Source organism: Hemicordylus capensis, chromosome 1 (assembly GCF_027244095.1).
Source record: "Hemicordylus capensis ecotype Gifberg chromosome 1, rHemCap1.1.pri, whole genome shotgun sequence".
Classification (NCBI taxonomy): Eukaryota; Metazoa; Chordata; class Lepidosauria; order Squamata; family Cordylidae; genus Hemicordylus; species Hemicordylus capensis.
Window position 1 is genome coordinate 359001702 of NC_069657.1, and position 12104 is coordinate 359013805.

The window sequence follows — 12104 nt, forward strand, 5'->3', positions numbered from 1 at the left end:
TTGCATCATAAACAAGATTTATGAACCAATACACAATGAAGCCAATATTGATGTGTAAGATCAAATGGATCTTAATTTGAATTGCTTTTGTTTGGCTGTGGTTTCTTTAACAGTATTCTAAAAGTTTTAAATGGTACCAACATTAGTCTGCTGTTGCCTCCTATTTTTGCTCAAAGATCCCAACAGGGGTTACTTGAAGTGCTCCCAGGGGGTATTCATATCCCTTTGGCCTCCCTATGCTGCAGCTGTGCTAGTTGTTCCCCATCTGAAGATCACCAGCTTGTAGCAGACATGTCTGCTGCAGAAGGGAAGGAAGGTTAAGACCATAAGAGCATAAGAACAGCCCTGCTGGATCAGGCCCATCTAGTCCAGCATCCTGTTTCACACAGTGGACCACAAGATGCCGCTGGAAGCTTACAGGCAGGAGTTGAGGGCATGCCCACTCTCCTGCTGTCACTCCCCTGCAACTGGTACTCAGAGGCATCCTGCCTTTGAGGCTGGAGATGGCCTATAGCCTTCCAACTAGTCTATCTTCCAATGATAGACATCTCCTCTATGAAGTTATCCAAACCCTTCTTAAAGCCATCCAGGTTGTTGGCTGCCACCACATCTTGTGGCAGAGAATTCCACAAGTGGATTATGTGTTATGTGAAAACGTACTTCGGTTTGTTGGTCCTAGATTTCCTGGCAATCAATTTCATAGGATGACCCCTGGTTCTAGTGTTATGGGAGAGGGACAAGAATTTATCTCTATCCACTTTCTCCACACCATGCATGACTTTATAGACCTCTATCATGTCTCCCCGCAGTCTTTTTTCTAAACTAAAAAGCCCCAGGTGTTTAGCCTTGCCTCATAAGAAAGGTGCTCTAGGTCTTTTATCATCTTGGTTGCCCTCTCCTGCACCTTTTCCAGTTCTACAATGTCCTTTTTGAGATGTGGTGACCAGAATTGTATGCAATACTCCAGGTGTAGCCGCACCATAGTTTTGTATAAGCAGAGGCGTATCTAGGGGAAATAGTGCCTAGGGCAAGCACTGAAATTGTGTCCCCTGTCCAAACATGACACCCATCTTTCAGATAATTTTACCATAATATCAGCTCAAAAATACAATTCAAGCTCTTTAATCTTTTAATATTTCAAAAACTATTTAGCAGTGGATGTAGCCAGACCAAAAAATGCTGGAAAATTACAAATTTCAGTATGCTGGGGCTCATTTAAAAAAAATTACCTGTAGCCCCTTTTGGGGGTTTCCTAAAGGCTGTGGGGGGCCCTGCAAAGGTTCCCCCTCCCCCCGCCAGCCTCTTAATTCACTGCCACATCCCGTCCTAGGCTGATTTCCGGGCCTGTTCGGACCTGCAAAGATTGGCATGGTGGCCATTTTGGAGGCCACCACACATGCTCAAATGGCCTCTGCATGGCCTGGCAAGGCCTAGGGCCTCACAGGGACCATTTGAAATGTGCGGTGGCCATTTAATTTTTTTTTTAAAAAATGGCCACTGAAAACAAAATGGCTGCCGCACATGCTCAAATGGCCTCTGCGAGGCCTGGCATGGCCTAGGGCCTCACAGAGGCCATTTGAGCATGCATGGTGGCCATTTTGTTTTCAGCAGTCATCCTTTTTTCTTTTTTCTTTTTAAAGAAATGGCACCCCCCTTCAAGTGGCGCCCAGGGCATGTGCCCTGCCTGCCCTACCCTAGATACGCCCCTGCGTATAAGGGCATTATAATATTAGCAGTTGTATTTTCAGTCCTCTTCCTAATGATCCCTAGCATGGAATTGGCCTTTTTCACAATTGCCACACATTGAGTCAACACTTTCAACGAGCTGTCTACCACGACTCCTAGATCCCTCTCCTGGTCAGTCACCAACAGCTCAGATCCTATCAGCGTATACTGGAAGTTGGAGTTTTTTGTCCCAATGTGCATACTTTACACTTGCCAACATTGAACTGCATATGCCACTTTGTCGCCCACTCCCCCAGTTTGGAGAGATCCTTTTAGAGCTCCTCACAATCCATTTTGGATTTCACTACCCGAAAGAGTTTGGTATCATTTGCAAATTTGGCCACCTCGCTGCTTACCCCAACTTCTAGATCATTTATAAATAAATTAAAAAGCTGTAATGGTGAACTATTTAACTGTCCAAACAGCCTTTCCCAAGAATATGAGGGAAGGATTTGTATTTACGCTCTCTTCTCCACTAGACTTCCTGTGTTCCAGGCTTCCCTGCACACTTCCCGCTAAACTGTTGCAAAACTCCAACATCCTGTTTGCTATGCTCTGTTTGCTATGCTCTCGGGCCTTCACCTCTTATGTAGAGTGTAGGCTTCCAACTGAGACACAGGATGTGGGTCAAAGGAATGTGGGGCCTCCCACAGCCCTAGCTGACTCTACTCCCTCCAGGCAGGGACAAACAAAAACACTGGAGTTTGCTAGCCCTGGCAAATGCTAACCCTGGCAAATCAATCTCTCACTCTCACTTGGACTTATCCCTTAAAGAGAAACCAGCCCCTCAAAATCTCCCCTCCTCCTGTTAGTTAGTTTGAAGTGGGGAAAGGCTAGATGTTGTTCTGTTTAGAAAAGCTTGCTCACCTCTTCAAGCTTCATCTGCTCTTCACTGAGTAGGCTTACAACCCTCCTCTTCTGTTCCATATCAACTGGCTATGTGTTGAAGCTCAGTGCACCCTTTCCCTCAGCCTGACTGACAGGCTTCAGAAAATTAGCTCTGTGTTACTCCCTTTGAAATTAATAGGGCAAGTAAATCTGTCCCATAAACTTCAGTGGAGGTATTCAGGAATAATTTCATCTGGATGTAAACTAGTGAGTGGAGTAGCCATAACTGTAGCTTTTAAATTTGTGTGTTGGGTGTGTGTGTGGGGTGGAAGAGTTGTGTGTTCTCTCTCTCTCTCTCTCTCTCTCTCTCTCTCTCTCTCTCTCTCTCTCTCTCTCTGTGGGGCACCTGAGCTGAAAGTGCTCCTGCTTCGTTTTTCCATCATGGTGGGCAAGGACCAAGCAGGAAAGGGAAGCAAGCCTGATGCAGCCCAATGGCCAGTCTGGTCTGCTCACTAGCAAGAGCAATGTATCATTCTTCTTGCTTCCCACCCCGTCTTCCAAACTGTCTCCATAGAAATGGAAAAGTACAAAGGCACAAAGAGACTGGGAGAGGACCAAGCACATGGGAGCTGCTACATGCATAGAAAGCAGCAGCACCCATTGGAGTCCTCTTTGCTGCCTGCAAGCCCACCTGCTGCTGCGCAGAATACCGAGGGACAGACACAGACAGGCAGGCTCTCTGCTACCGTCCACCCATTCTTCTTTGACTGCTGCCACTGGAGAAGTGGCATGATTTTCCTTCCTTCCTACCCACCAATGTGCTCTCTAATTTTTAGCCTACTTTCCAGTAGGCTTATCAGATCACCTGGCATTCTGTGTGTGTCCGTGTCCATGTGTTCCCCTCCCCTAACAACTTTGCAACACCTGGATCAATATGAACCAAATCAGGTGCAGTTGTAGGGACACATAGGGACATCTCAGTGGCATAGTTTGTGATGATGTCACCCACCCCAAGCCAAGATGGCAGATGCATAAACTTCTGAGGTGCAAGTGCACTAACCTGAGGACTGTCTAACCGATTTGAACCAAATTTGGAACAGCTATAGTGAATGATACACAGGGACACCTCAGTGGTGTAGTTTGTAATGATGGCATCCACCCCGATCCAAGATGGCAGACACATGAACATCTGAGGTACAAGAGATCTAACGTGTGGACCTTGATTTGCACCAAATGTAGTCCAGATGTAGACAGTGAAAGGAAAGTAGGCTGATTAGTTCTGCATTAGTTCTAATCTTTTCCATCTGTGGGTGGAATGAGTTTTGTTCTGGGCGGAAGTATCAAGGCAGTGTATGCACATGTGCATTCAGAGTGGGACCTTCCTGATTAAACCTGAGCAGGATCTAAAATTAACTAAGAGCACATCAAAAAATGTGTGAGCGTGTTCACACACACACACACACACACACACACACACACACACCTACCTTAGAGGGAACCCTGCTACCCATGCATAATACTCACAAGCCCTGAAGTGGGTATCTGCCCCAGCTCTTCTTCTCTCCACCCCACACCCCAAGGAAGGTTGTGGGGAGGAGGATGGTGGCATAGGACTCATTTGTCATAACAAGTTGCTTTATGTGCCTGCTGCTTCTGCTGAATTGCATGTTACAGCAGTAAAGGCAGGCTGGAAACTGCTTTACAAGGGGCCCTTAAGGGACTTCAACAAGAAAACAAAGGGGAAAAGACAAACTAAGTTTGATGGGGCTAGTAATATCCAAGAGTTTGGTTTCTGGATGGTTGGAAGTGTGTGTGTGTTTGACAGAGCAGAGCAGTTAGTTTGAGTGCAGGATTAATTCCAGATGAGAGACTCAGCTTGTGAGAGGGGTCACATTCCTGAAGTGAGTCGGATTGTCAGCAGATCTTGAAGACAAGGCTCAGACCAGAGGAGCTTTGCGAATAGATATCGAGGGAGTTTGGCGGGGAACCCGGTCGGCATGTGGGTGGCTCCCCCTTTGTCACAGAGGAGACACACAGCACGAGGATAGGGTGAGAACTACACTACTCGAGTGGCTTTCTTAGAGGACAGAGCTTAAAATCTTTGGTTTGCTAACAACTGCACCCAATACGTAGCTTCAAGTGAACAAGCCCTAAATATTCTAAATAGCCAATCAGATCAGTTATGAATGTAGAATGCCAGCCAGGGAGGGGGTGTTTCCCAGTGTTGCACAGAGTGTTGCATGTATGACTGTGTGCCTGAGGGGCAGAAGTCCGGGGTGTGCGCTCGGTGCAAAGAGCTCCTGGCTCTCAAGTAACAAGTTCCCTTAAAACCAAGGTGGCTGACCTGGTGAATCTCAGGGAGGCAGAAAGGTGTGTGGAGTAGACCCTCAGGGATGTGATAGAGACATCCCCCTTCCAGGCTGACAGCACTGCTGCTCTCAAGGAGAATGAGGGTCTTGGGGAAGAAGGTTATCAGTTTAAGGAAAAGGGAAACACTCATCTTAGCAGGGACCTCTTCCTTGAGAAATGTGCCCATATCCTCTCACACAGAGGATACTCCTCTAGGGGGTGGGGGCCTCCTAGTAGTGGGTGATTCAGTCATTAGGGCCATAGAGAGATGGGTCTGTGACCTGCGTGCAGACTGCACAGTGACTTGCCTGCCTGGTGCAAAGGTTGTGGATGTCATGCTGTATCTAGGTAGGCTGTCAGGCAGTACTGGGGAGTCAGCTGTCATGGTGCACACTGGCACCAACGATGTTGGGAAACGTTGTAAATTGCCCAAAGACTTGGGTTTGGGGTGGTCTACAAATGTGTTTAAATAATAAAATAAAATAAAATGTAGCCGGGAGGTCCTGGAAGCCAGATTTAGGCTGCTAAGTAGCATACTGGAGTCCAGGCCCCCAGGGTAGCATTCTCTGAAGTGCTCTCTGTTCCATGTGCAGGATTAGCCAGCCAGGCAGAGCTGAGGGGTCTCAATGCGTGGATGAGACAGTAGTGCAAAGAGGAGGGGTTTAGATTCATTAGGCACTGGGATACATTTTGGGGCAAGCAACGCCTGTACAAAAGGGATGGGCTCCACTTGAACCAAGATGGAACCAGAGTTCTGGTACTTAAAATCAAAAAGGTTGCAGAGCAACTTTTATAATGATGCCTGGGGGATTGCTGACAGGAACTGAGTGCTACCTGGTTCAGCAAGCAAAATCCCCTAAGATGTGAGGATGCACACGTTTCGGATAAACCAGAACGGGACAGCGTATAGCCAGGAGTTCAGCAGAAGGAAACACATGACAGCTGGCCAAAAAGGTCAAATGATGGTAAGGGAGATAGCACACGCTAGCACTAGGTGTCTATATTTATTTATTATTTATTTATTTGTTCGATTTCTAGACAGCCCTTAGCTCAGGGCGGTTCACAAATACCAATGCCAGAATCCTCTGAGTGACGATAGATATGCTGGAGTACTTGGTTACTAATGAAAATGGATATAGTGGGCATAACTGAAACCTGGTGGAACAGTGAGAACTGTGGGACATAGTTATTCCTGGATATAAACTCTACGGAAGGGACAGGTAGGGGAGGATTGGGGGAGGGATAGCACTGTATATTAAAGAAGGGATAGATTTCAACAAGGTTTCTAGATTTCACTAGAAAACCTAAGTGGACTGAAGTCCTCTACAGAATCATTATGGGTAATAATACGAGGACTAAAAGGAAATGTGTTACTAGGGTCGTGCTATCGCCCTCCAGATCAAAACTCTGAGAGTGACCTGGAGTTGGAGAAGCAAATAAGAGAGGCATTAAAGAGAGACAGAAGAGTAATAATGGCTGACTTCAACTACCCACATACAAACTGAGTAAATTCACAATCAGGCAATGAAATGAAACCACATTTCTAGACTGTGCCTTAGAACAGTTAGTCACAGAACCAACCAGAGAGATGGTGACTTCACCCTGTGCATCAATTCAGCATTTCCTGAGATTCGCAGATGCTACTACAATCATAGTCCCTGCATATGTGCCCTAATCAAAGTGGTGATCTTGTTTATTTTCACATTGGTTTCAGACACTTGGTTCGAACTCCCCAGTTCTTTTGAATTAGTCTTCCATTAACTTGTGTTGTGAACATGAGCGAGGAATCTAAGATGCATCTCCTTGGAAACTGAGTGTACACATTTGTCATGATCCAGAGCAGTTATATTCTATAGGATTGCAGAACGCACATTGATATGTTGGGACTTCTAGCTGTGTGACAAGCACGACAACTGTTCCAACTGGAGTTGAGAAACCAGACTGTGTAGTTACATTGAGACTTGTGAACTCCCTCTGGATGTGGAGTATTGACCAAAATGCCTTACCTATGGCATTTTGTGTTGGGACCATTTCATGGTTCTGGCAAATTCTCTTGACAGAGCAGAAGTGGAAGTGGCAGTAGTGAATTATGTGATGTCTTCTTGCATTTCTGGGACACCTTCCACAAGAGAATTTTATTGGAGGTAGTGGGGAAGATTATTTGACTATACCCACTTTCACAACATCTTCAACATCTAGACACATATCCTAGGATGGATTTGCTAGCTCCTCATGGTGCTCACGCCCTGGCCCACATGCTCAGCATGTCTTTAGGTATCTGCAGTTAGGGCACCATTTTGTCAGTTCCTTTCTGACTGCCAAAGCATCAACACCTTATTGGCTGCTGCTCCCCAGCTTTGGATCCGTTCTACAAAACGAGAAAGTTAGAAGTGATTTATTTTCGGTTGTTTGATCTTGGATGGGCTAACTTTGACTACTCTTTGCTTTCACATGGACTGCAATCTATACAGTCTATTATGGGTCTGAGTAATGGCATGCAGTTTGTGATCAGCCATATCATGGGACAGATCCTTGAGCCCACAGTAGCATTCATGTTTGGAACAACTGCATTATGTGCATTATACTTAGATCAACATTACCTATGCTTTCACTATAATAAAATTGTCTTATGTCTAAATGTGATCATTATTCCAAGATGTTTTCAGGTTTCTGGATCTGGTTCTTCTAGTATCCCATTCTGGTTAGGTATTTAAGGTAAAAGTTCTCTTGATAAACTTGACTTAGGAAGGCCACTCTCTTCTATTCTTTCCATTTTTCCACACTGGATCCCTTCCATGTCTCTGATATTGTGAGGCATTATACCCAAAGCAAAAGGATAAGATCTAATGTGTCTGATGTGCGGTCTTTTACAGTGCCTTTGTTAGCTGCCTGTACCTACCTCTGGATAGACCAGTTTGCTATACTCCTTTACATGCCAAACACATCATACACATGTCAAACACAGAGTTCATGAAGTAGGCAAGTTCCCTGTCACTAACTTTTTTTAGTGATCTTCTGTGCAGTCGCACAATTCACCTTGGTGCTTGTTGTAGGCTTAACTTTTATTGCAGGTTTGTGGTTGTTGCGAGTGCTTGGCTAGACACTTTTACTATGCTTTTGGGCTAACGTGGAGAATAAGCTTAGCCATGGGGGAAGCAGTCTGTTACAGTATTAATCTATGCAGAGTTTTGATCATCGAAATGATGAACATAGATGCAGTACAACAGATTTATTGAGGATAAATTTTGGGGTACCAGAAATGAAAAAGGATTGGTTAGGCAAGGCAATAAAATCTTAACTGACAGTCTTAGCAGGAGTCTCGCTAAGAGAAATTTAACACGCATGTAAATAAATTAGCTTGAGTTTTGCTGTAGAAAGGACTTGAAAAACAGAAGAGAAAATGGAGCAAGGAGCTTCAGAGAAACTGAAAGTTTTACCTATCCTTATCTGGAGGTGCGTTTGGTGCACTTGTAGAGGGGAGTGCATGAGCAGGTCTCCTTGCAGGGGGAAGACAACAGAAAAGTGGGAGGAAAACAAAGAGGTGAGTGGCATAAAGCTACCACCCTTGAGAACCAGACTGGTGTAAGTTCAGGCAGACTTGCATACAGACCCCAATTCCGAGGCCATGTGGTTGGTTGAGGAGCACTTATACTCCAAAACATGGCCATGGGCAATGCGTAAGTCAGGCTCCCTCCCTGGAGAGGCCAAAACTCAGGCAGAACAATAAAGTTTAATTATGAATTGATCAGTCTTGGGTATAGACCCACTGAATAAAAGGCTGAAATGACTTGAGTGAAGTGTATGTGGAGGTCTGAATGGGTGACCTTAAAAGCTTATCTGAGAACTGGCATGTCTCTCTAGGTGGAGAGAAGTTTTATTTAAATCTTAACAACTTCATTAGGTTGTTGTTGGTGGGGTAGGGATGTGCCACACTTATCTGAATTACTGGGAAGGAGAGTTAGAGAGTTGCAAAAAGGATTTAGCTATTCCTTCTGATGATGTTTTTAACCTGAGGTCTACTTTGCCAGCTTTTCCTTCTTGTATTCAGACAGAGAGATTTTGAGGATGATTCCCTCCAGTCCTTTGTTATGGTGTTGCATTGGGCTGCATTGACCCATGCTTTGCTTGTGCTAAGTGACTGAATTGCGTAGTTTGCCAAATGTGGTCATGAACAGAATTCACGATGCTTTGAGCTCAGGTATCCCAAAATGGAAGCTGTGGTCCCACAGTTCCAAATCATATAGAGGGGTGCTGTTTGCAGGTAAGCTACAAGGTAAGATGTTCTGGCAACATCATCTACAAGAAACTGAGAGGAGAGCTTAGTTTAGTTTTGTTTAGTTTAGTTTACTGTTACAATCATAAACCAATACACAGGGAGAGAGCATTGTTCCCACTTGGAAGGCATAACATTGCATAGGGTTTGAGGGTCAATGCTAGAAAGTTCCTGTTAATTCCAGAAATTTTCAGACGTTCTGTGCAGGTATAGATCTCATATGTGCAACTGTAGAGAAGATCACTTGAATGTTAGTTACAGATAAGCAATCTGTTTTCACTTTCATGAGATCAAATATGTCATTGTTCTTCTACTTAAGAACCACTTACTATGTATGTTCTGAAGATCAGTAAAATACCACATCAGAAGTAGTGGTGGAAAAGGCTAAAATTTTAAACTTACTAACACATGTTTTAGTTATGAACTCTTCAATCCTAAAAATATTATAGGGGTGGATCTTGCGCTTACTGATTTTTAATAGGGCTTATATGAAAGGTAGCACTAAGGTATAACTGATTCATTGTGATATAGGAGGGAGAGAAGCTCTTATTGCATAGAATAGCGAAATGTCTTCAGAACAGAAAGTCTTGAATAACTCTTATGCACATTTTACATTGCAATTAATACCGTATTCCTTAATGAAATTAATGCTAGATTTGGTCGACCAGGAGTTGAATGCTACTGTCAGCATGATAGTGGAGCTGCAGTAATCCAGCTCCAGTTCCTGATTAATGAGGTAGGTAAGCTTGCCATTCATATTGCCATTTTGTAAAGTTCTGTCCTATGTCTTAAGTGCAGTGTGTATAAAAGTAGACCAGAAATGTTAAATATGAATCTTCAGTATATCAAAAGAGTGGATGTATTTGAAACAGAAAACATTTTGCTTCTGTGCAAACAGTGCAACTGGCTTAAATGGAAATGTGTATGGAGCAAAATGGCTCCAACTTCTCTGAATACTGCAACTACACTGGATCTTTGCTGCTGCTAATTTTTTAAATCTGCAAACAGGAGATGTCAGTAACCAGTTATTGGAGGATTAAAAAAAAAAAGAAAATTAAGCACCTGTTGTGCTGTGTGCTAATATGGGCCTGTAACTATTGCTAGAATCTATTTGGCATAACTGAAAAATATTTTTAATTGATGGATTGTTCCCCCTTCCGTGATGCAGAATTGAATAACCTTATGCTAAAACATTCTAAATAATTTTAAATATGGCATCAATTTGTTACAGATATTAGGGAAGGGTAATATAGTGTCAACCACCACACCACCCCCTTCTCTATAGGTTCTCTTGACAAAACTTTCCATTCTTTTAAGGGAGCCCTTGTGAGTGCCTTGGCTGATGATACTATACATTTATGGAACCTGCGTCAGAAGAGACCTGCTATACTGCACTCCCTAAAATTTAACAGAGAAAGGTAAGACTTGAGGCTGGCTTTTTCATTTCATGTTATATGGTACTAACTGGAACCAGTACTTTTCTTAGACAGTGCTCTAGGGTGATGTATATAAAAGGCATTCCATGAGCTACCCTCGTGTAAAAGGTATCTTTTTGAATAAAGTCTATAGTCTGGATTCTCTGCAAGCATGGAAGAATGCAGAATGTGTTTGGCTGTTTGTTTTTAAATAAGGGCTAGAAACCTGCTAGAATAGGCCTGTGAAACATGTGGTATCTTTGTCCCCAAAGCCAATGTATCCAACTTACCCATACATGGTGACCCAACAAAGGCTTAATAATTCTCTTTTTAAAAGGCTTAATAGGAAACAGGAGTAAGATTTAAAAGTAGTCAAGCATCTGACAGCTATAATACATTGCTAGTTTGCTGTATTTGGCTTGACGGATCACAACCTTTTTACAGATTTGTATTTATTTTTTACATTTTATATCCCGCTCTTCCTCCAAGGAGCCCAGAGCGATGTACTACATACTTAAGTTTCTCCTCACAACAACACTGTGAAGGTGGGTTAGGCTGAGAGAGAAGTGACTGGCCCAGAGTCACCCAGCAAGTAGTCCTCATAGCTGGGTCTTGGAAACATAAATTCATAGAAAGTGGAAATCTGCTCCCAGTCCTTCATTTTTTATGCTTGTGCAGAAATTCTACAGCCAACACTGCAAGTGTAGCCCGATACAGACTACAGTTATTGTTTATACAATATAGTATCATTCTGCACTGTATAAGGATGCATTCTTTCTGCAACTTCTTTCTAAGCATTTCTTTTCTAGAAATGTGTGAAAGCAATACCAGCTGAAATCTCTGAAGCCAGAGGGGAGCCTAATCAGAATTTTCCAGTGTTCAGAAACCAGTCTTCAGTATCTTATGTAGCTCCTTTGTTGTTATTAGAAGCAGAATGAATTATGCAAAACAAGCAAGATAATATGGCATATATGCCATATGGAGAATAGGCTTTCTTGGTGCAGAAATTGCCTTAAAAAAAACGTTAGCTGAATAACTTAGTCATATATTAGCCATGAAGAGAATTCCTTTCAACTTCATTTCATATTTTTAAGAGTTTGAAAGCAGACAGCATATCTATTTTGGAAATCATTCTTTTCTGGGATGCAAAGCCATATACATTAATTCCCACTATTTCCATGAGGTGTTGAAGAGGAAAGAGAATGTACAGTAGCTATGATGATATATAGCTTTAGATCTTACCTTGGTGGTGTTTTATTTGTTAAGGCCACAAACCATGCCCTGGCAAAGGTTCTCTCTTGCATATTCTCCTAAGCAAACTGACTTTTTATGTTAGTTTAATTTATGGGTAAACTGAAAGAAGAATTTCACTGACAAGCTAACAATGGGAATTTTTTCAAGCTTTTACTGTTTTGTTTGTGCTTAGATTAAGTGATTTGCTTACTTAATAGCTGAGATACCAAGTGCTGCAATTTAATTATTGGACGAAGCTCTCTTTCATTTGAATACTTCAG

General features: G+C 43.1%; 1 protein-coding gene across 14 annotated transcripts in view; it reads left to right on the forward strand.

The window, feature by feature from the left end:
• The window catches only part of STXBP5 (syntaxin binding protein 5), a 235009-nt gene that overhangs the window by 33917 nt on the left and 188988 nt on the right, over nt 1-12104 (forward strand). For all 14 annotated transcript variants that reach the window (XM_053291487.1, XM_053291414.1, XM_053291434.1 and 11 more), the window contains exons 3-4: nt 9830-9911; nt 10493-10593. In XM_053291487.1, coding sequence (XP_053147462.1) covers nt 9830-9911; nt 10493-10593 — 183 coding nt within the window. The remainder of the gene's footprint in view (nt 1-9829; nt 9912-10492; nt 10594-12104) is intronic.